General features: G+C 38.1%; 1 protein-coding gene across 4 annotated transcripts in view; it reads right to left on the bottom strand.

Annotated features, from left to right (window-relative positions):
• Positions 1-258: 258 nt before the first annotated feature.
• SLC24A4 (solute carrier family 24 member 4) overlaps positions 259-27,901 on the bottom strand; it is a 103,378-nt gene continuing 75,735 nt past the window's right edge. For all 4 annotated transcript variants that reach the window (XM_068946860.1, XM_068946861.1, XM_068946862.1 and 1 more), the window contains 7 exons: positions 25,964-26,133; positions 23,770-23,914; positions 13,841-14,007; positions 11,462-11,576; positions 9,236-9,348; positions 8,532-8,597; positions 259-6,763 (listed from right to left, as the gene is read on the bottom strand). In XM_068946860.1, the coding sequence (XP_068802961.1) occupies positions 6,611-6,763; positions 8,532-8,597; positions 9,236-9,348; positions 11,462-11,576; positions 13,841-14,007; positions 23,770-23,914; positions 25,964-26,133 (929 nt within the window). In that variant the 3' untranslated portion in view covers positions 259-6,610. The remainder of the gene's footprint in view (positions 6,764-8,531; positions 8,598-9,235; positions 9,349-11,461; positions 11,577-13,840; positions 14,008-23,769; positions 23,915-25,963; positions 26,134-27,901) is intronic.

The following is a 27,901-nucleotide window of genomic DNA, read 5'->3' as shown; positions in this document are numbered from 1 at the left end:
GGGCCTTAGTACAGCAGACCGTGCTTTCAGCAAACCAAACATTTCTAGCCCCAAAAGAGCAAACCACTGTTTTGGAATTGTCGTGAGTCAGACTCTGACTCAAGAGTGGGCCTTTTGCCATTCAGTTCAGCACGGTCCCAATTTCACCAAGAAAGTCCAAGTGGATATCCTAGCAGGGTCCTGAAATTTTAGATTTTCAGCAACAAATATGAGAATATTTCACATGCTCTCATCACCAGAAAAAAATACAGCAAACACTGTAGTTCTTCTATGTTTTATTGACAGTGTACATATGTTGATATATAGTGCGTTACAATACTGACTGCTAGAATTTTTTATAAATGTTCAGCTCATTTTAACTATTTTTTAAAATTTTCACAATAAAAATAATCAAATATCATGCCAACATTTTTTAACAAATTATCACATTAAATTCGTTTGGATTTCATGACATATGTATCTGTACAAAGGACCCCATATCACAGAGCATTCACAGTGCATAAGGTCACAGTCTTTGAAAAAATAAATAACATGATAAATAGATTTGTGTTATTTACAGTTTACAAACTCATCCCTTTCTGTTTTCAAAGTAAGCAGTTCTAGAAAGTTTTAATAATATTTAAAGAGGTACTGCACTTCCCAAAGACGCATTGCAAATGCCTGCAGGTGTGAAACAAAGGAAACTTTAAAAGGTTCAGAAGTTCTTTCAGTCATCCTAAATGATTTCAAATACTTGCTTGCAACAGATAGTGGGAGCCAAATTCTACTCAGTTCCACTGACGTAAGTTTGTGCCAGTGATCAGGACATTGATGAGAACTGGCACCATTCCCAAGAACATGAAAGCAAGAATTTGATGACAACTTTGCTGCAGAGATTCAGCCATTTGGAACAAAGACGCTGCTGGGCAAGCAGATTTACAAGTGTTCTTTGCATATGCAACTAGTAATTGAATAAAGACCATAATCTTGCTGCAAAAACCCTCTAAAAACATGCATCTCAGTGAGTATTAGTCTTTCCAGAGACTGTGCCTGTCCAGTTTTAATATATCCCGATACCTTCAGATTTTTTCACAATTCCCTATTGCTATGTAACAACCTTCCCATTTGCCTTTCAAATCTACCAAGATCATCTCAACAGTAAGAGAGCGACGATTACATACATTCTTCGTGCAAGAATAATAGGGAAAAAGGGAGATTAATTTCATACTGGTAATTGCCTTTAAGGAAATATCAAAATGATATTAATTTCCTATAATCATTCACTTCTTTCAGATAGTGCATTGTATATCGTTAAGTATGGTAGCAAGCAGAACACGTGATACACAAATTGCCACAATCTTTACACATCTCAGCCTGTGGAGAAGGAGCTATATGTATCTCAGATTTCAGGACCTGGATGAGTAGGATCTCACAGCTTTCTCTGGGGAAAAAATACCAGAACTCCACACAAAGGTGCTCTGTGCTCTGCTACTGTGTGGAAAATATATGCTCAAGTTATTCACAAGGAAATTTTTAAACATGTGCATGCTAGGAAAGAAACTGGAATGCACCTGCCATTTGAATGACAACATTCTTTTCTTCAGTAAAACACTGATCACGTGTATACAGTTTTCAAAAGAGTTCATATGAATAATAAAGCTGCAAGTGGGGTTAGTACAGAATTGCTGGGACTAAATGCTGTCATTAATCCGTAATCATATAAATCTCACCAGCCAACAAATTTTGAAAAATCTAGAGAGTTCAGACTCAAAATAAAAAGGAAAATGTGTAGGAAGTGCAAGAGTACAGAGATTTTCTTTTGAATGCCTAAACACCAATAACTGAAGGATCTGAAGCTTGTAACAATAGAATATTACTTTCAAAGGTGCTGCATTTTAGTTAGCAAGATTCTTTGGTTTCACCCGGCTATCAATGTTATTTTAGTGTCTGTTTCATGTTACATTAGAAGGTCTGATCTTTCCTTGGCATGAATAAACAGGCAGTATTTATATAACCTAAAACACTCTATCAAAAACATCTAATTGCAGTACACAAATAAATGGCATTACACTTGCAAGAAAACCAAGAATGGAAGACGGCAAAACTCATGAGAGAATTCTGCAACTAGAGCAAATACATAATAGAAATTGGGCGTGCAATTAAAGCACAGTCACAAAGGGATTCAAAGACAGGACAGAATCTTCTCTATAATTGCTATATAAGAATTAGACTAGGAAAAAAATCTTTTCCGTATTCTTTACATGTCGACAGAATGTTTACAAACATAATCTAAAATCAGGAACTAATTATGTGTTTCTCCCAACTGCAGGAAACATAAAAATAAAATAAAATTGGCACACCTGTGACTGAGCCAGGAGAAAAATGGTTGACTCTGCTGTACCTGTGGGGAAGACTTAAGGTGTTCTTTGAGGCTGGACCACAACCTAGAGAGCAGCCCTTAGATCATCAAATAATCATGAAGATAAGCCCAACTCTAGCTTTTCAGATTTAGGTTTAGACATGTAGATCCTGAGCTCAGAATCCTTACTCAGGCAATACTCTCCATGCATAAGTGGGAGTCAGAGTACCTGGAGTGGGACCTCTATCACACAACTCGGTAATGCAGTATAACTGTTACGGTCTATTAATGGAATCGGACACCACTGAATTCAATAGAAGAACTCCCACTGGATTACTACAGACAGGATTTCACCCTGCAGGTCTACACGGGACTGTATTACTCCAATGGAATTGTAGCAGAAAAGACCTCTTAGAAAGCTCTTCTCGGCCTGCTGTAATTCAGTTTTCATCCTCCTCGTGCACCTGGACAAGCACACATTTTTGAAGTTGTCTCTCAGACAAGGTTCTCCTTTTATTAACAACACTGTAAATCTAAAGTGATAACGGCAGAGCAGAAGTCCATAGACTCTAGTCAACCCTTTTTGTTTGAGGAAGAAATAAAATGTTTAGACTACAGAACCAATAAAGTATGAAAGAATCTGAATGTGATACAAAACCCAGAGAAAATGCTCAGCTGTCATCCTAGGACACTATCCAGCAAGGCACTTGGATACACACTTAGCTTTAAGCATGCAATCAATCCTACTAAAGTTAAGCTTTGCTGGATGTGGGATGTCTTTTTCCGAGCTGTATTACAGTGTTAGCATGCTGGCAATTTTCAGATCACAGTAACAGTTTTCCCTCTCACATCCACCAGCTTTCGTTTCACTCTTGAGCTGAACATTAACTTATACAACATTGTGACATACATTCCAAACTCAAACAGCTAATTTTTGCAATGGTTAGCAGAACAAAATGGCTACAAAATTTTACAGATACAACCTGAATAGATGTGATATAAAACTGTACTAATTCCAGAGAGTCAAGCACAAATCACTGCTTTTCTTGCTTGCAAAACTGTAAAATTTGAGGAGGTTTCCTGATCATATGAGCAAATTTTTTGTACACGTGAAAGGCACTAGTCCGCTGTTACTCAGCAATATCTTCCTGAAAAACTGACATATTCTGAAGCAGGTGTATCTGACATGCAACAATCTGTCAGTCGTCTTTCCCACACCAGTTTTTCTCCATGGCTTGGTCCATAACTCTTGTCTTTGTTTATTTTAGCATATGGATAACGTCTGTATAGGGACTCTTTAGAATAAACTACTTCACATTATTTTGTGTCATCAAGGCCCTGATATAGTGTCTAATAATTCTTTGGCAAACAATAAATCTCTGGTCCTATGGTGCTGTTCGAGGAAAATTCTATTAACATTATACATAATGATAAGCATGGCAGGATATTTGTATCTGAACAGAAGGTGCATGTGACACTGCCTCAGGAGGTGCAGCATTACAATTCAATATAAATTGTCCTGAAGTGGGTCTGCATTTTAGTGAGGACTAAGAGATGACAGGACCAACCATGACATTTAAGGTCAGTATTACCTTATGGGATTGTCTCTGGCGACGACAAAACACACTAGTTTTCTGGTGCAGGTGATATTTCAACCACAAAAATGGTATCAATTTAGACAGAACAATCAGAAATAACATCTCAAGGATTCATGCCGTTAGTAAGCAACTTCACCTGTTTTTGTGCTGGGGAACAGCTGCTATGGAACAAATTGGCGTCCCTACTCTGAAAGTTGCCTGGCTCAGAAATATAAGGTACAGTACAATTTGCTGGGTCTGGCACTGTAAAAACTGATGCCCTCACCACTGTCAACTCAGGTTATCACTAGACATTCAAAACCAGATTTTGGAACTACTCTTTCGTAGTATAAAGACATCCGGGCAGCCTGTACTGTGCATAGAAGAGCAAATGTTTGCTTGGAGGCAGCTACTTCTCCAAGACCACACAAAGGCAGAACCTAGGAAGAACCCATTTAACTCAGCTTCCACCTCTACTTTTTTCATACCTAAGCCATCCCAAAAGTATCAGCAGCAAACCATCCTCCCGAAAGGTAGCAGGGAAGAGAGTGAGGCGTGAGAGGAATGCTCCTACAGTGTGTAGCAGCGTGCTGCATCTTCGCAGCTCTTCTGCAACAGAACGCTCATGAAGATGAACATGAATTCAAGCTCTTCTGCTTTACACTGTAGCAAAAATGTCTTGAATGCCAGGAAAGAGGTCATCTGCCTACTTGAGGACAAATACGTCTACTGTCATGCTTGTCTAGTCAATAAAGCATTTTAATAATGACAGATTTGTTGTCATTGTTAGGATTGATAAGTTTAACTATCTAATTAAGGTGAAAAATCCCAAACCTTAACTGGATACTAATACTGACATCTGTAACAAGCGTGAAGCAAATATCACATATATCGTCCTTTTTTTCCTTAGCATTATTTTGAAAGGATCCAATTCCTATTAAAATTCAACAGCAAAATACACTCCTTAATTTGTACCAAAATAGTTTTTAAAATAGCCTTAACTGTAAACACATTGCCCGGTGTAAACATTGTTTGACATGTGAACTGTTTGAAAGGAATTATTTGTCATATATGGCAAAATAAAGAACTTTCTGAGTTAGTGCTTGTCTACCGAAGTTTTAAAGTATATTCTCATTGACGCAATAATGGGAATTTTTATATATAGTCTAAAGTGCAAAATATTAATATATTTAAAAATGCATCAGCTTGTAGTTGATAGATTTGCTTTATAAACATTAAAAAATTAAAAAAATCTATGTATAAAGTCAACTGTGCTTCTTCAAAAACTTTATGTGCTCTTTCATTCATATACAACTTTAAGATATTTTTAAAGTTTAGTAGCAGTTTTAAAATATGTTCATTTCTCAATCATATGATTCTAAATCATATGACTACTACAATGTGGAATGTTATCCAATATTCTTAATACCCTGGACCATATCTTGCTGATCATCCAGAGTAATTCCTTTTATCAGATTTATGCTGGTGGAAAGGATATCAAAACCTAGGGGTTAATAAAGAAGCATATAATGCTTTAAAACTTGCATGCAATCAAATCAAGGATCAAATTCTCCTGATAGATTTGCTTTTGTCCTAGCTGTTTCTTATCTGCACTGCTCAGCATCAGACACCTATCTTCATTAAGCTTCCAGGAACATATAAAAAATGGAGAAGAATACACTAGTTTCTTGATTAATACATTAATGATGAAATAAGCTCCTTTCCCCACCAATCAAATCAAATCATATCCAGGGTAGGTTTTATTGTCAGAAAGCCTGGATAGTGTTAAGATACTATTCTCAGATGATAACAATAACTAATAGTTACTGAGCACCCAGCTGGATTTTATTTGTTTAGTTTCTTCTAAATTTACAAAGGTTGCTTACCAGGGCCAATGCAAAATTTATCTCATGGTGCAATATTCCAAACGTCAGTTCATATTTATGCATATGGCATTCTTGTTAATGGTAAAACATATTTTTCAAGTATGAATCTCTGCATGAAATTTTCTTCTTCAGTATTCAGATATTCTTACTTTTAGTGTGCATCATCAAAAGTGATACAACGTCAATCATTTCCTCTTCTTTCTCTGCAATGTTGTTCATGGTCATTGAAAAGAGTGATAAATAGTCAACATTACCATCAAAAACTGTCCATGCAGTTCCTCTATAAGCAGAGCACTTGAAGGGGGAAATGAGGTCCTCAACAGTGCATGCCATGATATGTGCCTTGGACTTTCTGGTCCTGTAGTTGAGATATTTTGACTGAGCCAAGAAAAGTTCTGAACTTGCCTCTTTTTCTTCCATGGACAGTAACTGTCAAAAACAAAAGCACTATAAAGGTTTTTCTCCAGTCCTTTTATTAACCTTGGTGAGGGTGTTTGATTGTCTGCAAGAGAACGAAAACCACAGCAATATATCCCAGAAATGGGACATTTGAGAGTTCTGCATGAGATTCACACAGCTGTATGACTGAGCAGCAATATCCAAAGAGGAGGAAAATGCTTTGGTTGCCTCGAGTGAGCACGTTAAAAGAAAGATATGTTTTCCTTCCACGCAGGTAAAAGTGCTTGTTAGCTGATGAAGCAGGAACGACACTCAAATTATTGACAGAGACACGGTAGAAATGTCCAGTGTCTCATGTCATTTACAGCACATGTAATCAAAAGAATCTCAGTCTCTCTCCTCACTATGGTTTAAAGTTCTTCTCGGCACATTGGGAAGTTGACAAAAGTGAAGACATTAAACTCTATCAATATAGAGAAACACAAGAAAATAGCATAAAGAAACAAAACGTAGATGCCTAATTTCCTGTCAAGCTTCCACTTATTTACATGGATTCCAATCACCTGCAAGCAAACAAAGTGTTAGTTAATTAGGCTCCAAAGGAGACTTTTGGAAACCATCATTACAAGCTAAAATTTAGAGTCTTTTGAATTAGAGATCCCTAACCAAGATTAATACATATTGTTGCTAATTTTACAGATTAAAAAGGCAACATATGTTTTTCTGATTAAGAAAAGGAATGTAAAAGCCCATCCAATAGCTCAAAACATTGTCCTGACTCTCTGCTGCACTAAGATCCTTTTACAAAATATTAAACGAACCTATTTCAAGGCTCCTTCACAAGTTCTTCATTTAACAGAGAATCAAGCTCCTAGGTGCTCAGTTTCAGTATGTGCTGCACTTTCAATACGTGGGACACATTCTAGTCAGGCAGCACTTGTTCATTGTTTCAGTATCAACTAAATTAATGCGCTGATGCCCTCTGCCTCCAGCGCCCCCTTCAGATCTCTTACGTCCCAGCAGTACACCAGCACCTAAAGTTCATTCTTTCAACAGCTTCAGAAGAGCTGGAGCTGAGCAAATCGTTAAAGAAAACAGAACTAAGGGGAGTTACAAACTACAGGTAGCAAAGTAGTGAAATTAACACAAGGCTCCTATTTCCAGTGGTGTGGAGTAACTCTGAATTATTATTTCGGTCTTGCTCGAAATTCTCTGTTGAGGTTTTTTGGGGAGCGGCAAGGGAGAAATCAGAGCATCCAACAGCAAAAATGAGAGAGTAATAGATACTTTGAACTCAGCTGATACGGTTTATGCTATGAGAAAGGTCTTTTTAGAAAACCCTGAACAGCTAGCATATTATTATCTGCATAGTCCCCCCATGTTTTCCAAAGTGCTGGTTACCGATACGCACGCAGTGACATCAGATACAAATGTCCAAAGAACACCTTTGCTGTTTCACAAGCACTGTGCAGTACGGCAGAATTGGGGATAGGACAGGAAAAGAAGAGGCTTCCACAGCTTATATATCAGATGCATTAGGAAGTTGGTGGCATAGTGAAGAGCCCTGGCCATTCTACCACTTAAAATCGTGCACAGGTGATGTGGAGCTTTGTAGGACCTAGCCATGCAACAGTGTGAAAACTCCAGTGATGATCACCTCCTCTATAGAGTCGCCACAGGCAGTTGGTGAAAAGATGTTAGTAAAAGTGGGTATTTATACCTTTGGGATTTGATTCTTCCCACAGTGGGTTCCCTGGGAGTCAGCAGGATCAGACCCTAAGTACCAGCAAAATTGACTTTTGAAACAGAATTATTGTTTCACCTTAATAAGTCATGTGTTACAAGGATAAGGGCCTTATGCTGAGCAACACTTAGCATGCTTATTCAAAGCGCTGAGCTTCACAGTCCTCATAGACTAGTCTTCTTTAAGGCTAGAGCACGCCGTTATTCCAAGCCGACCCTGGAAATCAGATGCAGAGGCATCTCATCCCAACATATAGTAGAGACAGGCCGGCAGTATGCATCTAGACACAGGAGCACCGAGGTAGTACTGGATCCAATAGTTTCAACACTGCCATTGAGATCAATGGGAGCTATATGTATGCAGCATCTCTTCTGCACCAAGTGCCAGATTTCAGTCCTGACTGAAGACAATGACGGCTCTTATACTCATGATATTACTAGAGGGATTGTATTTTCTAAGACTCAATGCTTTGGGGATGATAAGTACTTCCAATTTGTCCTTCTATAATATGTCAAGTAAATAGCTAACAATTATTCTATAATCTGAGTACTCCAAGGAGTTACATTTGGAAACACACAAATACTTACAGTAAGTGCCACTGATCCTAGTAAAAGTGCAACTGAATAGACCAGTCCTTTACTGTTTATCTTAACCTGTGGGAATTAGACAGAGAAAAGATCTTTAAAGCGCTCCACATAAAATAATTGTGCTTTGGAGATCAGAAACCAATTTATTGACTTACGGTGGTCTACATCCTGTTCTGAATAGTGATTGACTTACAGATTTTAAACTATGCAAATCCGTGACAGATTTATCATAATGGAGAATGGGATGGTTACAGAATCAAAACAAATGGGAGTTCGGGGTGGGAGTTATCCCACGTCTATAAAAGACATGGGCATTATAGTGGATTTTTAGTTAAATGATCCTCAGTAGAGATACACCGTTGTTCTCGTCTTGCAGACAAAAATACTAAGGCATAGGGAGACGGACAGATGTGCTTGAAGCTGCACAGTAAGGAAACGACAGAGCCAAGAACAGGCATCCATGGCCCTATTTTCCTGCTATACAATATAACGTATTCCAGTTGACAACAACGGGAATTAATTGTGTCTTGTGGAAGGAAAATTGCTCCCATAACTCCTGGTTCCCTGGCCAAGAAGTAACATCTTATTTAGCAATCAAAAACATGCTCAGGAGATTTTTTTTTTTATTTGCATGCTTTCTTTTTAGGACATGTTTTTTTAAACAAACAAAATGGACACAGTAAAAATACAGCCAGTATACATACATATGATCCATAATTAACCACCATGGTCTGCAAGCCCCATGGAACTCCAAGGCCCACCAGAATGTCAAAGACATTGCTCCCTATTGTGTTGGATACTGCCATGTCACCAAGGCCTGCAGAAATAAAAAACAACTCTCAGCCAAAAACAAATATTAAGACCAATACTCCACATATTAAAGGAAATTAAAGGAATTAGAGTATCTGAGGTAGAGAGATAATTTCCATAATCTTTGCATGACTTTTGAAAGCACTGTGCAAAAATTGCTCACTCCAGCTACATCTTCCTTGTGGCTTGGATAGCCTTTACTGGGTGAATGGTAGCCATTCAGCATCTGAGTTCAATTCCAATTAAAACAGAAGTTGATACAGTTGTTCTGGACAGTCTGCAGCCAAAGAGAACCTGGAGATTGTCTCCTCGTTTTAGTCTGTGGATACCTGGCACTTAGGTCGTGTCAACAACGAAACGTGATCCTGAAAAGAACTAAACCAGATGGGAGTCAAAGATACTAAGCACCTCTGTGGGAGCAATAATTCACTCTAAGAACAATAAAGTGCTACAGGAAATAAAAAAAGAGTGAACGGTGCTGAAGTCACTAGGCATTACTGAATATAGGCTCCTCGTGCTCATCATTGGCTGGCATCTCATTCTGCACCAATGTCAGTGGAAGTGGTGGAGGCCTCTGCTAATTTCCCTTAGGCACAAGCCTAACTATTGAATCACATACACAAAACACATACCCAGTGGGAAGGAAAAGAAACTTTGATGTTAATGGGACAAATCCTGCAAATACTTATGAGAGTACACAGAGCAGAGACAGACACTGCTGGTCACAAGTACAGTCTCTGCATGCAGGGAGATGCTGAGAGAAAAGTTATGCTTCAGATCCACATTATGGCATTGTCAACTCTCTACTCTTTAGTTATTTGTCTGTAATCTGTCTTGTAACCATCTCTCTCGTAATCAAGTGGTACAAAAGCCCCACACGGTCCTTCAGAGAGAGGGGCTGCTTTTTGCCAAGCTTGCCTTCACTTTTGGAAGAAACAATACCTACAGTAGTCGGCCTAATACTAAAGAAGAACCAGTCTAAAGCAGCAGCCTATTCATTTTAAAATGAATTTTTTCCTTCTCTTCTTCCAAAAATCTGTTCACTTTAATACTACATATGGAAAACTAATTTAGTAGGAAAGTAGTTCCACAAGGATCCTGAATACTTTTGTTCTGCTTTCTTCTGAGATTTTCCTGCACACCACAAACAACGTAAACTGGAGAACTAATTATTTTAAATACACAATCCTTTTTTATCAAGCAATCCCCTTCTGAAGAAGAGATTATGTCTAAAGTGTGACTCTCAACAACGATACATATTACTTAATAGTGCTATTCCTATCTCATACTGCAAAGATGGGACTTTCAGGTAGCTAATTTATCACTTCAGAAACCCTGCTGTTTGCCCACTGCTGTGTAATGGAGAGCTCATTATCTGAAAAGAAGTCTACAGATTTAGAGTAGTGGACATGTCTACAACCAGAACCTTTCCTTCTACTGAAGTAAAGGACAGTACACTGTTTAGTATAAACTGTCAGGTTTAATGTTTTTCAGTTGCAATAGGAAAGGATGTGGCTAGAGATACTTCTCAAGTGAAAAAAGGAAATGTGAAAAAACTTAATCAAAAGTTAAAAACACATGAGAAATATGTGACGGTTTCAGTTAGAAAGTTGAAGAGGACATTGCTGACGTTTATCTAAAACCCTTTCCAGTGCCTCTGTTCATACAAGGCAAAGGGAAAGAGGTCTGCATTTGCACAAGAAGTATGCTTGGAGCAAGTTCACTTCTGCCAGATCCTCCTAAACCACTTCTCTTCCCTGGGTTCAAGAGGTCTTTTGGAAATCAATACAAGTTTCACATGGACATGTGCTGATCAGCATATATTCTTCAGCATAGTTTTTTAATACCTGATATTCCAATTTTGCCTACTACTTACATCTTTTTACCCTGAGTGATACATACCATGCACGGGATAGCTGAGTGTTGAATGACCTAGAATGCTAGGCTGTGCTCAGTCCCATAAAGCAAAAGATAAGAGGATAGGGATGATCTTTTGGTTCACGATACAGTACAAATAAAAAAATAAACAATAAATTTGCATTGAGAATCTGCATATATGGAGGAAGTAAATTACAGAAAATGTATTTAAGATTGTAATTATGTTTAATCAGACAAGGTACCTTGTCTTGCTACTATTAAGCTGGCCATGCAGTCTGGGACGCTTGTTCCTGCAGCTAGGAAAGTGATGCCCATGATCACATCTGGTATCCCAAGGGTGTATCCAATCACAGTCACCTGAACAGCAAGGAAAACAGATTAACTTGCAATATTTGGAAAGATCCCCATTCCAATACAGTTATGACACACTCTTAACTTCGATCTTTGGTGTGGACCCTGACAGGATTACACTCAAGACACTTATCCATTTCTGCAATAACCAGCCTAGAACCAACCTTGTGAAAAGTATTTTGGGGTGTATTCTTAAATATTTTATGAGTAAAAAAAAAAGATCCCTTTTCTGTAGTACTAACAGGACATACTGATCTTTTAAGAAGCAGCATATGGACAATCCAACCTGTTGGGGGTTTTTTGTTGCTGTTTTTTGTTCCTAAGAACGACAAGATTCTTCCTAGTCCAATTCCCAAGAATTCAAAGGATTCGAACTAATTTATACTTGGACACAGGGGCAGAGATACGAAGAACTTATTTTATCCCAATACATGAAGAAGGAACGACTTTCTTGCATGACTCCTGATATAATCCCAAAGTGAGCAAGTCTTGTTATACTGTCCCTTGGGGATCCTGATGCACCTTTACAAGAGCTTAGGAAATGCCTCAAGCTTGTAGCAGAATTCCTTCAAATGACAGGCTACTGTATTTAGGTGCACATCCAAAGCAGACTGAAAAAGACTTAGAAAAAAGGCTGAATAGGTAGCCAAGCACATGAAGGAAATAGCCTTGTGGGGGTGAAAAGACTGAAGCCAGGACAGGGAGCGGCTTCTCTGTCACCACTGCTAAGGGCAAAGGCTGTAAGACATTCCTTTAAGGCTCTGGGTTGTTTTCTTGAAATAGTTTGCCAGTCTCTTAAATGAGGGAGGCTGGATCCTTCAGCCAAACAAAAGGTGTATTTTAGGAATGCACTCACCAGCCTTCATATTCTCAAAGGCAAGCTGCGGCTCAGAAACAACAGTAGGCATGAATCTCCTGCTGTAAATGGTAATGGGGTACTGAGGTCTGGCTGCCTCTTGAAATAAGAGGTGTTGCAGCCTTGGTGAGCACATGTCTCTTGTTTGTGAGAGGGACATCTGCAAATGACACCAAGGCCTTTCATGCATGGTCTTACAAAGGACAGATGGTATGAAATGAATGCGTGGCTTCGGCACAATTATACCAGGAAGAATGAACGGCTGGCATATGAATTTCTCTTGAAGTTCTCCAAAACAGTCCATATCAGGAGAGAGGGGGGTTACTTTACAATTCAAAATTTTATATATTAAATATATAGAGAAAACAGAATCTTCCACAGGAGAAAACATGAATATAAAGCAGTTCACAATTGCCGAAAACATTTGGGGAAGAGAGAGCTGTTCTCCACCTAAAAAAAGTTTTGCAGGTAAGAAGCTCACAAGCAAAACTTCTTCTAAAAAATCACACCAAATTTCAGCATATTGCATTTCTATGACTGTATATATTCCAATATGAAAGAAGTCAACAGTTTCTTCACTGCATTTTGTTTTGAAAGAAAAAACGGGCATATGAATTCTTCCAATACCACAAGCCACCAATCTTCCAGTTACAGGTATATACAACGTCTTGGCTTTGCATCTTTCAGCATAGAAGAAAGGTAACTTCAAAGTAAACTTCAAAAGTATGATTTTTTTTTCCATTTCTAAAACCAATTTGAGGCACTTTCCTATTTGTGCCTCTTCTCTGACTGAAAACGTACACTTAAAAAGAGAAACTAAATGATAGTAAGAAAGAAAAAGTAGGAACCTAGTCAAAACTTCAAGTAAGTGTGCTCCTAAATTGAACACAATTTACAGATCTACACTAGGAACAGTCTCTTTTTAATATAGCTAGGGCAAATTGAAACATTTTACAAGCAATCATGGTATTCTTCCCTAAAAAGGATTTTATTGCGTTACTCTACTCAAGGTATTTTACAGCACTTGTGAGTCTTCAAATCTTGCTACCCATCTGATTTTTGTACACTTTTCAGTATCACCTGCATAGCCATATTTCTAAAGGTATCTCAAGACAGATGCTGAAAATGAAGTTAGACCCCCATCTGTTAGTAAGATTTGGATGCCTACATTCTTTTGAAAAACTAGCTGGCACTTTCCTGTATCTATAAGTGCCCTATACAGTAAGGAGAAGGCCCAAATATTTGTGCAGAGAAGAGCAGCATAAAGCTATAATTATAATAATTAGGATATTTGCTGAAGAGATTGCGCTATGGGTACATACGCTTCTTTAACACAAACACAACAAACATATTAGCTATTCTGAGATGTACATTTCACTTACTTAATATGGCAAGCCTTGCTACATGCACTTACCATCCACACCATAAAGTAGGAAAACAAGGCAATCCAAAGAGTGGATAAGATGAATGTCAGCATAAAAAAATTCTCCCAGCGTGGTTTGCTGCAGTTTGGAATGGTGCAAAAGAGCAGGAATATCAATGGCCATGTCAAAATCCATTTGATTTTGTTCATTTTTCCATCTGCAGGACAAAGAAAGGAAAGAATCAGTTTAGTTTTTCTATCACTATCCCAGGCCCAGTTACACCTCTTTGAACACAGCAGACAGTAAGATCCCAGAAAGCTGGTTACAGCTGTGCGTGTCAGCTCATTTTCCAGTGTACCTTTCATCCTTGCTTGCTCTGTGTTTATACCGTCAGCCAAGTTCTGACCTTGCATGCATGTGCCAGGATATTACTGTTCAAGCCTGTCAAAGTGTATGTAAATCCAAGAAAGAAAGAGAGTCAGAAAGTATGGCTGCTTTTAAAACCACCATACTAGTCTGGTTTATTGCTCTTTCAAATACGTGTATTGTTATTATTAATTCAAAATAAAAATCAAAAAAATTACTTTTAAATAATTCTTTAAAAGGAGAATTGAAAGGCTGGTAGAGAAAATAGTCTGCACCTTCTGTGCAACAATAGAAAATACTTTTCATATAAGAACAGAATCACAGACCCAAACTGTGAACATGACAACCTTGTTCCATATCCTTGACTGTGGTCACTCGGAGAGCACCTCAAATCAGGATTCAGGAGATCTAGACCTGATAACTATTTCTCCAAATGTGTTTAGCACCACCTTGGGCAAGTCACTTAGCCTCTGTAAAGAGGACTCAAGATAACGACTGCCCTTCTACAGCTCTCTGAAATCAACTGGTGAGCAATACCAGAGACCTGTTACTACTGATAAAGGCAAGCATGAACTTTTATATTTTTAGAAAATGATAAGTACTGTAAATGTGCAAGTAAATCTCAATACATAAAAGAGACTTATTTTACAACTGAGCATACTTTACAGAGTCATAAATTCCGCAATTTGCAGAATTTCTACATGTTTCATGAGGTATCCTGCAAGTAGAATAACATATCTGTTTTTGAGATTAAACCTGAGTTTTACAGGCAACTGCATGGTGTTTTTTGTTTGGGTTTTCTTAAACATTTTTACTATAATAAGGATACAAGGATTAACAAGGATTTCTTGTTATTTCAATCAGTATAAATAAACTGATAACTATATGTATGAGGTCTATCAGAATATGTCATTTTGAGCAAAATGGCTGATCACATTGAAGAGAAAAACTATCAGATATGTCTTCAGTGAAGTTATATAGCTAAATTTATAAGGGCCCTTAATAATCAGGGAAAATTCCGTCAGTTTCGCAAGGAATTTTCTTTCAGTAAAGACACTGGGATTTAGGATTTGTTTATGGGAGTTTTTCTTAGTTAATTCAACTAGATCTGAAATCTGCCATCTGGACCTATGTGCATCACAAGCAATGAAATTAAATGTTAGACATTTTTAAATGCAGTAATACCTCTGCAATCTGTGAGGCTACTTACTAGTCTAATTTAATGTAAACAGTCTTCATTCATTTATTTGAGCACATATTTCAGTGCTTAGCTACTTTCCCGCTTAAGTGATGAATTGGCTCCTTAATTTGAGATTTCCTTGTGAATTCTGAGAAGCCATCAGCCCACCAGGAAATCTAAGCATAAGCCTGGCCCTTTATTCCCTTTAGTTCGCAGCTGTGGAACTTTCAACGCATAAAACTGTTAAGGTCCCTTGGTCAATTCTATTCCTGGAATTTTACATGTCACTGGGGAGCTATTACAGATTTTACTGGAAAGTCCCTTTTCTCTCCAGTTACATACACTACTATACAGGTTTGTAAAAGTTACCTTTTATCTGTTCTGTCCAGAAAAAAGAAATGACACTTCTTAGTTCACATCTCACTTTAACTCTGTTTACAAGGCTGTAAATATCAAATGATAATTTATATCTCCTTCTGTTTAATTTGTTTCAGTTTGGATCATTATAAGATTCCTGCTGGTTAATTTGTACTCTTTGTCTATCCATGTTGCTAAGCTTGGTTCACAGTCAAACAAATCTGGCTTGTACGGCCAGTATGGCTATGGCCAGTATGTCTGGCAGTATGGGCTATGCTGGTAATTTCCTAAGTGCTTAATTCCACATGAGTGCAAAATGAGTGGGAGACTGTCTGACAGGAAAAAATTACAGATCTGACTCTGATCTGATGTTGGTGTATTCTGACTGACTTCAGCGGTGCTCCATACAGAAGAGATTCAGGCGCATTTCTCTTTTCAACACCATGAATAAAATAAATTAATTTGCCTGAAGAACGAGTAGGAAATAAACGGATGCTATTAACCTCTGTTGGGGAATATGCACCCTGCCACAGATCCTGTCTAACGTCCTGAATCACTTAAACAAATGCTTACCAGCTAGAATTCACAGTACTTTACCACTGGCACTGCTAAGGTTACTAAGTTCTAGGAAGACAGAAACGGTGGTGGAAAAGGACTTGCCTTTCCCTTGTCTTTGCTCAGACTGAATGGATGTGCATTAGATTAAAAAGCCTGGCTCCATTACTGGTGATGCTTCATCCACAAAAAATCATTTTTCAGTTACATAAGTTTATGGAAGTGACCCTTGCATTTGTCATGTGACAACCGGGCCTGAGATTTCAGAGGACAAGAACTCCATTGTGCGTTTTGCTGGGTTAGCAGAGGAGTTGATTGGTCATTTACAGCTAGCCTGGAATAATTCTTAACTATCAGGACCAAAGCAGCCTACGTGACACATTTCACATTGGCTTCTCTTTTGTGTTGGGATTTGCTAGTTTTTATAAACTTTTATAGAAGGCCTTAAATGGACCTGGCCTTGGTTCTGCTTCAGACCTTTTTCTTAAGCACCCACTGTTCTGGGTCATGGAACTTGTGTGCCGCCCAGTGCTACAGGAGCCTTCTCTTATGCCGTAACTTGTCAGTGTAGTAAGTTTGCTGCAACATCCCAGTAAAGTGACACTTCACTTTCTCAGGAAGCTGGTCACTTCATCCACTTCACCTGGCTTAAATTAATACACAAACAACACCCAGCTTGAGAAATTTATTTTTTTTCAGCTCTTTTGAAATTAATTCTTGTGCTGTTCTGTTGATTTGTTTTTGACCATCCATTGTAAAATAACCATTACAATGATTTAGCTATAAATCTGTTTAATTGGGGTGTGGTTTTAGTTAATGACAAATTGTTTTACGATTGTTGTTTAGCATCCCTACTGCATCTGCAAGGAAGAAAATTATCATCATTAACATTATTATTCAATAAATAACTGTTCTGTAAAAACAGACAAACAGTCCCATTACAGGACATTAGCTCAGGTGTTTTTTAGCAGTAGGAGCCACTTCTTAAACTCTGGATCTGAAGGCTCCTGCAGCATCGCATATAGCTGAGGAAACGCATATTTTGTTTATTGCAACCCCTCATGATAATAATGGAAGAACACTGCTTTATTATAGAAGCCCACACTGGTCTATATTCTGTTCACTTCACTCTACTGTTAACACTGATTGATCTGCTGTTCACTTGAAGTTATTTTTCCTCCTTTATGTATCCATTTCTCTGTTCCTCCAAAATATTTATCAGACTTTTGGAAGCCAACCATACCAAGTATTCCAGACAGGCGTTATTATAGAGGAGCCTAATTACAATGTTTATGAAAATCAAGGGACAGCACTGCAGCAAAAAACCCTTCACTAAATTTCATTACCTTTCCAGGGTGCTTTTCTTTCCAGATGTTATGCTTACAAGAATCACTTTCATGTACAGATAGTTTTCTGGTGAAAAAAGTTAACAACACACTAATAGGAAAGGAGCACTTCCTTTAGGCACTAAATAAAGTGCCTTTTTATAGGAAAAATATTTTCCTATTTTTTTCCATCCACACACAGTTGAGAGGGGCTCTGTACAAAAGGGTGAAACTACATTTGTGTTTTCACTCAGATCAAGAGTGTGCCTTTGAAGTATATATCCTGATTTTCCCCATTTACTGTATTTTGGTTTGCAACACAGAGCAGTCTTCGACCACACCAATAGGACTCCCTTGGTATAAAGCTGATCCAGAGGCCCACACTCAAAAGTGCTTCAGCTGATGATGGGTCTTCAGTCCACGGGACCAAGCTAGAGCTAATCTGAAATAGAACATCCAACTGCAGATAGCATGGACAGCCCACATGTGCTAGTCAATAAGCTGCTTGCAAAACATTTCAGTTTAGACAGACTGGAGTCTGCAACAACACTGCCAGGAGTCAGATAAATTACTGTAGTTAGGCCAGGTAAATTTGATAGCTTTTCTGCTTTGTCTTCCCTTTAAAAGAATGGTAGTCAAGCACAGAGATAACAGGACTGTACGCTACGTAACTCACATTAGGAACATAGGAATTACAAATCAGTACTTCACACATTACATACTTCAGAAGAACATGTCTAAACCGCCAAATGTGAAAAAGGCATCTTTCTTACACAAGGCAATCAGTAGTTCACTGATCTAAAAAATGTCCTAATGTCTCTGATAAGCATTAATCCAATTGCTAATACTATATTCTTATTAAGTCACATAAATCTCTAATTTAAGGCTACCTTGAAAAATGGGAAAATTTTTTGGAGTTTACTACTGATTTCTATTTTTTTTAGTTTTGGCTTTTGACAATGATAAACTTAGAAGAAAAATAAGGTATTTCCAGGCTGGCCTAGGATGTTTAGAGCTACAGGATTTTTTGGTGCACCATTTTATCAATTTTAAATTACTATTTATTTTAAATCTCTCTACCTTTTTCATTTAGAAGAAAACCTTTTTTTCCCCAATGAAAATTGATTTTTAAATCAACTGTTCCTTAGTTCCTAATTAGGCTTTATATTTACAAAGATTAAATTTACATCCACATATTATTAGCAATATTAATTCAAATCTTGACCTTAAAATGCATGCTAAAAAGATACTCACCTCCACAATGGGAGCTTTGTAATAATCTGGATAGCTAGTAAATTTCTGCTAGAAAGTGTTGTTCATCTGGTTTGAGACCCACTGGAATAACTTAATATATGTAAATTTGCCAGTCTGAAAGCCTAATCCATTTCTGAGCATGTGCTGTATTCAAAACACAACAGATGAATATACATTTTTGTCCCAAGTACAGGACTCAACACAGAAGTACCTAAAAGAAGCGTAACAAACTAGATCCATTGTGACTTTTCCATCAGAATGATTTTCTGGAAAATCATGGAAATGATTTTGGAAATGGAAAATTTTTCTGCTGAAAAATGCCTCTGTTGCAAAATTAAAAATGTCCAAGACAATTTTTTTTAATTTGCTGTTAGGAATATTAACAAAGCAGCTGCCTCTCTGCCTTCTTGGAGAATCCTTATTGATTTCAGCTCTGCAAGTTTCCCTAGGAATCATGAAGAGGCAAGAGACTCTCCTCGCTACCCCATTACAGAGATAAGCTGCAAAGTGGGTAAACAGGGTATCCAAGATGACCCCATCTTTGTCAGCCTACCAAATGGGCAGCTGACATGTTAAAACATCCTTCTTTCAATTCTTCTGCAACAGAGCTTTGAAGACAACTCATTTTTTCTGCAAAAAATACTGACGTTTTACTTTTCATCTTCTTCCAGAACAGACTATTTTCCAAAACACTGACACTTTTCTCAGAATAGAAGTTCCATTTTCCAGACTACAAGTTCCAAATTCCAGACCATGAGATCTGTCCAAAACAAAAAAAAAACAAACAAACAAAAAAAAAAAACCCACCCAGATTTCTATTTTGAGCCTGTGCCTTTACCACACTTCGCATATTCAGATTTGTGTCAACAATGTTTCCTTAAAGACACATTTTGGTACAACAGGAACAAGACTGCAAAAAAGAATTCATTCCAGTCTGCAGAAACAAGCTTTACTCTATCTTAGTACAAAATTACTACAGGTTTACATAGGGTGATATTCAACAACAATGAAATGTAATAGAGTAGAGTACTCACTGTATCTTATTTGACTTTGGTATTGTTTATTTTATATGTTTTTAACATTGCTGTCTATTTTCAGGGGAAGAGTGTTGGGGTTTATAGACTTCCTCAGGCCCTTTTGGAGCAAAGTGACGAGCAAATATAATAATGTTACTAAATTAAACCCTAGCCTACTACTCTTCTAAACTCTCCTGTGTACCCTCCTCCTAAGTGGAGTGGATTAGTTGTGCTCAACTCTCTCAAACGCAGCACGTTTTTCCAGTTAATTTTCACCAAAAGGACTCCAGTTCATGAGCTCTCAGAACATGCCACAATGCAAAACCAAAGTGCAGTACATGAGGACAACTGGGAGATCTGCCTCAAAAGCGCACTTGTGATGTGCACTAAAATGCTAAGGTAGATGCACCATTATATAGGCAGTGGCAAGAGGAAGCTCTTCCAAAAAAGCCATCTAGAACACTAATGTTAGGCCCTGGTCTGAACTACCATCTTAAAAAAACTTCTGCCATTGCAGAGAAGCTAAATTAACTCTTCGCATCAGTGTTTCCAGAGACACACACAACCCAGGAAGTTCCCTGAGTTGAAAATAACCAAAGGGCAGAACAGTTTCACAGTAGTATCATATATGCTTGTCCTGTTCACATTCTTCCCCAGACTTCTTCAAAAAGCCATAGCTGGAGTCAGAATATTGGGCTAGACGAACGTTTGGTCTGACTCAGAACAGCCATTTTTATGATTTTAGAAGATACTGTTAATTCCTTTTTGTTTCTATCCTGGCTTTGTATTTTGGATGCATACAAAAGTGGACAGAACTGCTAATCTCCTTTACTGCCATCTCATTTTAGTTCTGGGAATTATTCCTCTTATTTTACCTAACATCAGCACAAGTTATATAATGCATCCATGGTACAATCCTGTGAGAGAGGGAGTTCTTCATTTCTATGAAACCAGCAGGAGCTGGGAACATTGAATATTTTAAAGGATTCTGAACACATGACAGTGAGTGGGATTTAATCATCCATTAAAAACTGCACAGAAGTGTTTTTCTGAGTCTGGGCTCTAAAAGACTACTGAGCTATGCAAGGGCTTTTACATATCATTTTGTTGTCAACATATGCCTGCTCAGTTTCATCCTGTTTTATTTTGATCCCTTTTTTTTTTTTTTTTTGTTAAGATTTGTTTCCAAACAACTTTAGAATAATCAGACAGTAAAGCATCAAACGAGCCTTTGTCTGGGAAGCTAATCACTCACAGCCTAATGGTCATGTCAAGAAAGAAATTCCTCTTTAAAGGAGAACGTTTCCTCCCAGATCGAAACCAAAAGCAAAGCCTAGTTTGTATGGTATCACATGCAGTTTCCATAAAAATTATTTGTGTTGTTCTCCTGTTTCAAGATGGGTCTGAAATACACCCTGCGGGCAAATCTCTCTGGGTCTGAAAGATGGGATCTAGGCTGGATACTACGGTTTGACACTATTTTCACACAAAAATGTTTATTCTCTATTCCGATGCTCTAAAGCCCTACTTTTATAACAGAACACTGTCACTGATGGTGTATAAAGCAGCAAATGACAACTGGACACCACCCAAAGACTGATGTAGTGCTATAAACTTCATTAACATATATTTCTGCTTCAGAAGAAACTTGCTCTCGCAAAAGGATCTAGGACATGCAGTTTGAAGGAGGAAAGTCAAACCCCAAACCAGGCTAAAAAAAAAGTGACCACAGAACAGTAGGGGAAAAAAAAAAAAAAAGGTTTGGACCAATTCATAGCTATTTCCACTGGAGCGCTTTAAAAAATTGGAGTGAATTTTCTACTTAGCACATTGCAAGCAGTTGACATGAAAAGTCCTTTCAGTGTCTATTCTTCATACAACTCTTTATAGTACTGAAAGAATGAACTTCTGATCTTTAGAAAATTTATATGCCTTACCTCTGGTCTGAAAATATATCAAAAGAAAAACAGAAGGAATTCTGGGATACTGTCTGCAAACTACCTTTTCCCTAAAGCCAGTTTCAAATGTCAGGGTTTTTTCAGGCTATTGATTGTGCCACAGCACTTAAACAACAACAAAGCATGATGCTGTTTCTTTACGTTTTCCCAAAGTAATTAAAACAGCACTTTTGAGAGCAAAAATAGAAGAATTCTCCCTCAGAATACATAAGTTATAAGAATATATAAGAAATGAGAATTCAATCAATAGATAATAATGTCCAGACAACAGATGAAAAACAAAATCTGAAAATAATGATGAGGATTTTAAACATTCACTTCACCACTCTTATGTATATTCTTAGAGTTAATGCTGAACTTCTGCTCCACTGCAGTATGAAATGTATCATCAGCGGCTCCACTTTGGCCTGTTACATCTCAATTATCTTGAAAGATTTTATACAAAATGCAGAAAAACTGCATTAAGAAAAGGCCAACAGCATAACTCATAAATCTCATAAATCCCTCCTTAGTTCAAAGTATTTTGCCTATTGTGAATGTAGCACACTTAGGAAGCTCCACTCTGAAGACTATTTTTTCCTTCATAAAGAGGTGGTCCATGCCTTGAACAAATCCAGATATCACAATTTGGTCTCCAGGTAACGTTTGCTACATGTTAAGATTTCTGCATTGTCCTGGAATGTAAAAAGACATGCATGACTGCCCAATTAAACCTGGAATCCAAAAACTTCCCGAAAACAACCAGGTTAAAAAAATCTTTGCCAACGTGTGCATTCAATGCTGCATTGTTAACACCATTTGGGGAGGCATTTTTGCTCTTTACAAGTTATTTACTATTACTATTATTGATATTAACATGTGCATGTGCACAAGTGTATAATTGACTTAGATTCACTTATGTTGCCATGCAGTAAAGATTGGTTTTTCATGAGCTCATTGAATGACCACATTGAATGGGCCTATCTTTAATTAATCAGTTGTTACCATTCTTTACCTCCTGATGAAAGCTCATAACTGCTGACCGCAAGAAGGTCCTGTAAGAGCACATACTATAGTGACACATGAAAACATACCGTTTTTTTCCACTCTTCGCATGGTAACTTTTCCAGTATGCTTGGATGTGTGTTCGGTCACAAGCATCTCTTCTAAAACGGTAGCAATTGAAGCAATGGGACTTCTAAGAAATTAGCGTTTTGTGTGAGACACGGAAAATTCTTCCTTCTTTTTCACTGCATGCGATATTCATTTATGCAGAGTAATATTGGTGTTAAAACCGTAGCTGTGTGCCAGACGACTAGTCACTGCACATCTGTGAACTAATCTCTGCTGTTTAATCACCAAAGCTTCTGAGGCTGAGTCAACATGCAATGTGCCAAGGGCACCATCATAAAAAGGCTGGCTATACACAGCCCTTTACACCACAGAGTTTCAAAAAAATTTCCAAATGTGAATACTATTAGATACTGCAAACTCTAAGAATTATAAACACCTTCAAAAATATTAAACCCTGTTTCTTCCCCTAAACCTTCCATCTTCCTCCAAGAAGCCATCCCTGCAGTCATTATATCAGAATATTTTATATACCTAGCTGCCTCTGGCCTAGTAACCTCTAAGACACAAGTATTAACTCTTCACTTAAAAATCACTTGTAATACAGTGCTCATCAGGTTGGACTGACATGTTTTTAAATATAAACCTGTCTTACCTGCTCTCTCTTCACCTCCAGCAAACCAGTACTTTCACCATCATAGTGCATGACAGCTGGAAAACACTTCCCTATCATCTGTTTTCAGTCATGTAGCCTCCGGCTTGGCTTTACTGTCCTTAAATCCAGCTTCCAGACAGTCAAATCAATCCCTTTCCTCCTCCCTGCCCACATACGCTGTCTCTTCTTACAGCCCAGTCAGTGTTTGGCATTTGAATTCTCTTCTGTTTCCTTACTCTAAACATCTAGAAAGTAAGGCTTACCTGGCAATGAAAACGGAGACAGATTGTCATGCTCATTTTCCTCCTCTTGGTTCACCACAGGGATGTTTCCATTTTCAATATTCTCATGCTTCCCATTCTGAAGCGGTTTGCTTGAGCCATTTGCAGATTGGATTAGCCGCTGACGCTGCACAAGGTCACAGACAAAACTTCCATAAGATTGGAAATGTTCTTGACTTTGTTAAATCTGTGTTTCACTGTCTGTCTGGCCCCAGCCATTTCAGCCTTGGTATTTCTCCACAAAACCTTTCTTCTAGAGAGTAACAAACATACCTCTGTGTGGCCTACCTGTCTCTGTGAGGTGAGTATTAACCATTGATCTCAAAATTACGAACTTGGGTATTTTAAGTGATGACCGAGGAAGTTTCTTTTTCACATCATGTTTTAATGAGCATGGCTATTCTGAAGCACTTCTCACTCAACCGTTCCTGCTCAACTCAGGAGCTGACCAGCAGTAGTACCACAACTGAGCAGTAACACTCAAGCCATCGCTGCAATATTAAAGATGGCCTACAAATAATTCATGACCCCAGATCTCCCCTATTGAGGTCCAACTCTTCTGCCTCCTTCCCATTCCTTGTAGTAAATGTGAAGGTCTTACTGTACATTTCAAAAGCAAGATTAACCCTAGTTGTCCATGTTTGAGCATATAAAATCTCATGAAACATATATTGCCTCTACAGATGAGTTTAAGACTGCTACATTTGCAATATGTAGCACATAATGACAGTGGTCAGTCTAAAATATCAGCGTATATACCAGCCACTACCCTGAAGAATGCAGGATGGAACAATCTTTTCCTACACTTTTCTAAAAAAGGAAATATTTATGGTTTGTTAGGTGAGACAATGCACGGCTGGTAAGCGTTCTCTTTTCAATGACAAATTGTTGCAATTCTCTATAAAGTGCTCTGCAATGCCTTGAAAAATAAAGTAACTGCATAACATGCAAAAAAATTCTGAGACTAATATTAAATGATATTTTTATCATTTAATAATGATAATTTAAAACAGAGAATACTCATATCTGAATACTTTGCAAAACTTTGGAAATGTGAATACAGGAGACTAGAGATCCAAATTGCTTTGGTTTAGAAGGGATTTTTTGCAGATGTTGAACTAGCAAATATTAGTTCTCTGGGTGCATATCTATTAACAAACACTTCTTTTTTCTATCAGTGAATTGTCTTCAAAGCAGAAGTTTTACAGAGCCAACTGCTACTTTGCGCCTAATCTGATCTTTTCCTGCTCTTGTTCACACGCCACTGAGCTGATTTCCTAAAAAATATTTCACTGTTAAATTGGACTTGTGTTACAAATGTATTAGATTGCTCTTTCCTTCATAGGGGTATGTACAATGCTGGGCAGATAAAAGAACCGTGTTATGACATCCACATTCTGGGAACTAGCAAAAGCCTCTGTTTCCTAAACCACTGAAATTAATTTATTTGCCAAAGTAAAAACTTTCTTCTCATATTTGATATTGTAAGGAGCAAAGGATAATGTCCTGCGTTCATAGAAACAAAGTTGGCAGACCAAAGATTTCACCTGGAAAACTTTATGCAAACTCAGGACAATGACATTTGGCCAATCCTGTCACTCCAGCTGCAGGATGTGGAAAAAAAGCAATATACGGTGGCGACAATATATTAATTAGTATTTAATTGAAACAGTCCAGAGCAAACTCCCCTCCTTAAAAGACATTGGTCCACTTTCATTTGGAGCTGATGACTACAGTCAAGACTAAAAAGGTAGGCAAATATCTGATATGATCCTGATTGCTGTTCAAGTAGTAGCAGTTCTTACAGTTGACCTGTCCATTATCCTTTCTTAGTCTGACCACTTTTGTAATGGCTCAAAATCAATTCGTCTGCCGCAGGTAAAATCCAAATGCGCGCACTTACACACATATGGAAACAAACATCCTCTTGTTTAGAGAGAAGGTTGCTGATCTTTAAGGGAGCCTCTCCTTTGTGACTGCCCTCCTATGAAAAGAGGAAGCACCACCTTTTGAGAACCTGTCTTCATATCTGCTATGACATAGCTGCTAGAGAGAGAGACATAGCTACCTCATGGCTAGAAACACGGGAGAATCTGAATTCCAGAGTCACTATGAATGTGGACCTTTGGCAACCCCCCTGCTTAATAGTCACTTATTGTTCTCTTAATGAACTTACCTCATTAATGATGAGACGGCTTGCCATCCGCATTCTGGTGCGTGGTCCAAACTTATTTGTAATCATTATCCGTAACCCAGCTTCAGGAAACCGGAACTTGGGGGGACTGGAGCAGATGATCTCATCCACCATGACCACACTGTTTTTGCCGTACTGCTGCATCCCCTTCACTAATGATCACAATGGCCAGGGTTAGTTGTGAAATTGATCTTACCATGTTTCCCCTCACCCAGAGCCACTCTTTTCATTCTCAGGTGTGTGTGTGGGGCGGGGGGGGGCGGATCACATTCATCTGAATGATTGAATATACCAGTGACTTTCTTGTAATATTTCTGCTGCAGTCTTGTGAATTTGTTCATCGGTGCTGCACCACATTTAGGTCATGTGCTGAAAGGGGCTTTCACTCCAATAAGGCAGCCACCATCAGTCCACTCTCCAATAAGAGGGAGTAGTTTTCACCCAGCCACTCATGCTGTAGTGCCAGTTTTCTTTGCTTATGCTCCAATATGTTTTTTTTAATTTTCCTCTAAAAGCACTTGCACTGAGGCAGTATAGACAGCCCTCCTGACACCTATAAAGCTATCCTATTGGATCAAGGTGCTTAACAGCTGCTGCTGCACATTCAGAAGTCCCTAGTGTTGTGCTCGCTCTCTTTGGAAATCCTCACTTTACTTTCACAGAATGTTATCAGTATCCATAACATGACAAGATCTGAAACTATGAAAAACAACAACTGTCCAAAACAAACGTGCACTACAAATAAGCCTTTGTTAATATAAAGGAACTTGTACCAAGGTAAGAGCTTTGCTTTGTTTGTTTTGTCTGCCATGCTAAGAAAACAAACGAACAGAGAGACAAAATTATATTGGGAACCAACATAAATACAAGCAAGGACTTCCAAAGCTTAACAACATTCTGATATTCTCACAAGTGCTACAGACTACATAGAGCAAGCAGAGCAAGGCTCAGCAGACAGGAGACATATCCATGTGGTGTTAGAAAGCAGGGTAGGAGATATGCATATGACTGTCATAAATATTAATTATTACATGTAATTTCATGTAAGGAAACAAAATAACAGAATTCTTTGTTGCTCGTGTTACTGCTTTGCTTAGCTTGGCTTCACCCTCCCACTCCCCTTTTACAGCAGCTTACTTACATTAAGAAGAGGAAGAGAATTTAGGAGGTAGAAGTAAAAGATAATTATTAGTGCATGGTTGCCACCAGGAAGCAAAGGAAATCTAAAGAGACATTCAACTAAAATAAAAGTATTAAAATGGACCTGTCCTAAACACATAGAAATCTATACAGCTATTGTTTACATTATCACAGTGATGAAATATTTTTCATTTTCAGGAAGAAGTCAGGATCCATGCATGTATGTAAATCACATCATCCAAATAGGCTTTGCTGTCTTAAGCATCTCTTAATATAGTTGCTTTGAAGTTGGAGAAAAAGATCCTCACATTATCATTCAGCAAGAAAAGCTCAGTGAGACCGTAAATCATCAGTATACTGCTCTATCTTTTACCCTCCTGCATTCGAGCATCTTGTTTTCAATGAGTACACTGGGGTCACCCAAGGTGTCATAACGAGATCTTTGGTTTCTCCAAGAAACCTGTCCCACTTAAAGAATCAGCTCTATATCCCAAGCTCTAATGGAGAATAGAACTAGTAGTAAATTGTTATTTGGTCAACATAAAGAAGCAATTATCCTCCCACCTCTGACATCTAAAAGAAATTAACCTTGCTGAGTACTGCAGCTGATGATGCAAATGAGGAGCACAGCCATTCTGATGACTCTTGCAGTTAAAGTGAAGCACCTTTTCCTGTGAAGGAAGATAGAGCCAGACAAGCTATGCAGGAAAACCACAAGCCTTACGGAAGGGGGCTCTACTATTAGCAGCCTGATGTTTGTTTTACTTAGACAGAGAAAAC

The sequence above is a fragment of the Struthio camelus genome, chromosome 5 (assembly GCF_040807025.1).
Source record: "Struthio camelus isolate bStrCam1 chromosome 5, bStrCam1.hap1, whole genome shotgun sequence".
In the NCBI taxonomy this organism is placed as follows: domain Eukaryota; kingdom Metazoa; phylum Chordata; class Aves; order Struthioniformes; family Struthionidae; genus Struthio; species Struthio camelus.
Note: the sequence above shows the minus strand (reverse complement) of the source record. Positions and strands in the feature narration are given on the sequence as shown.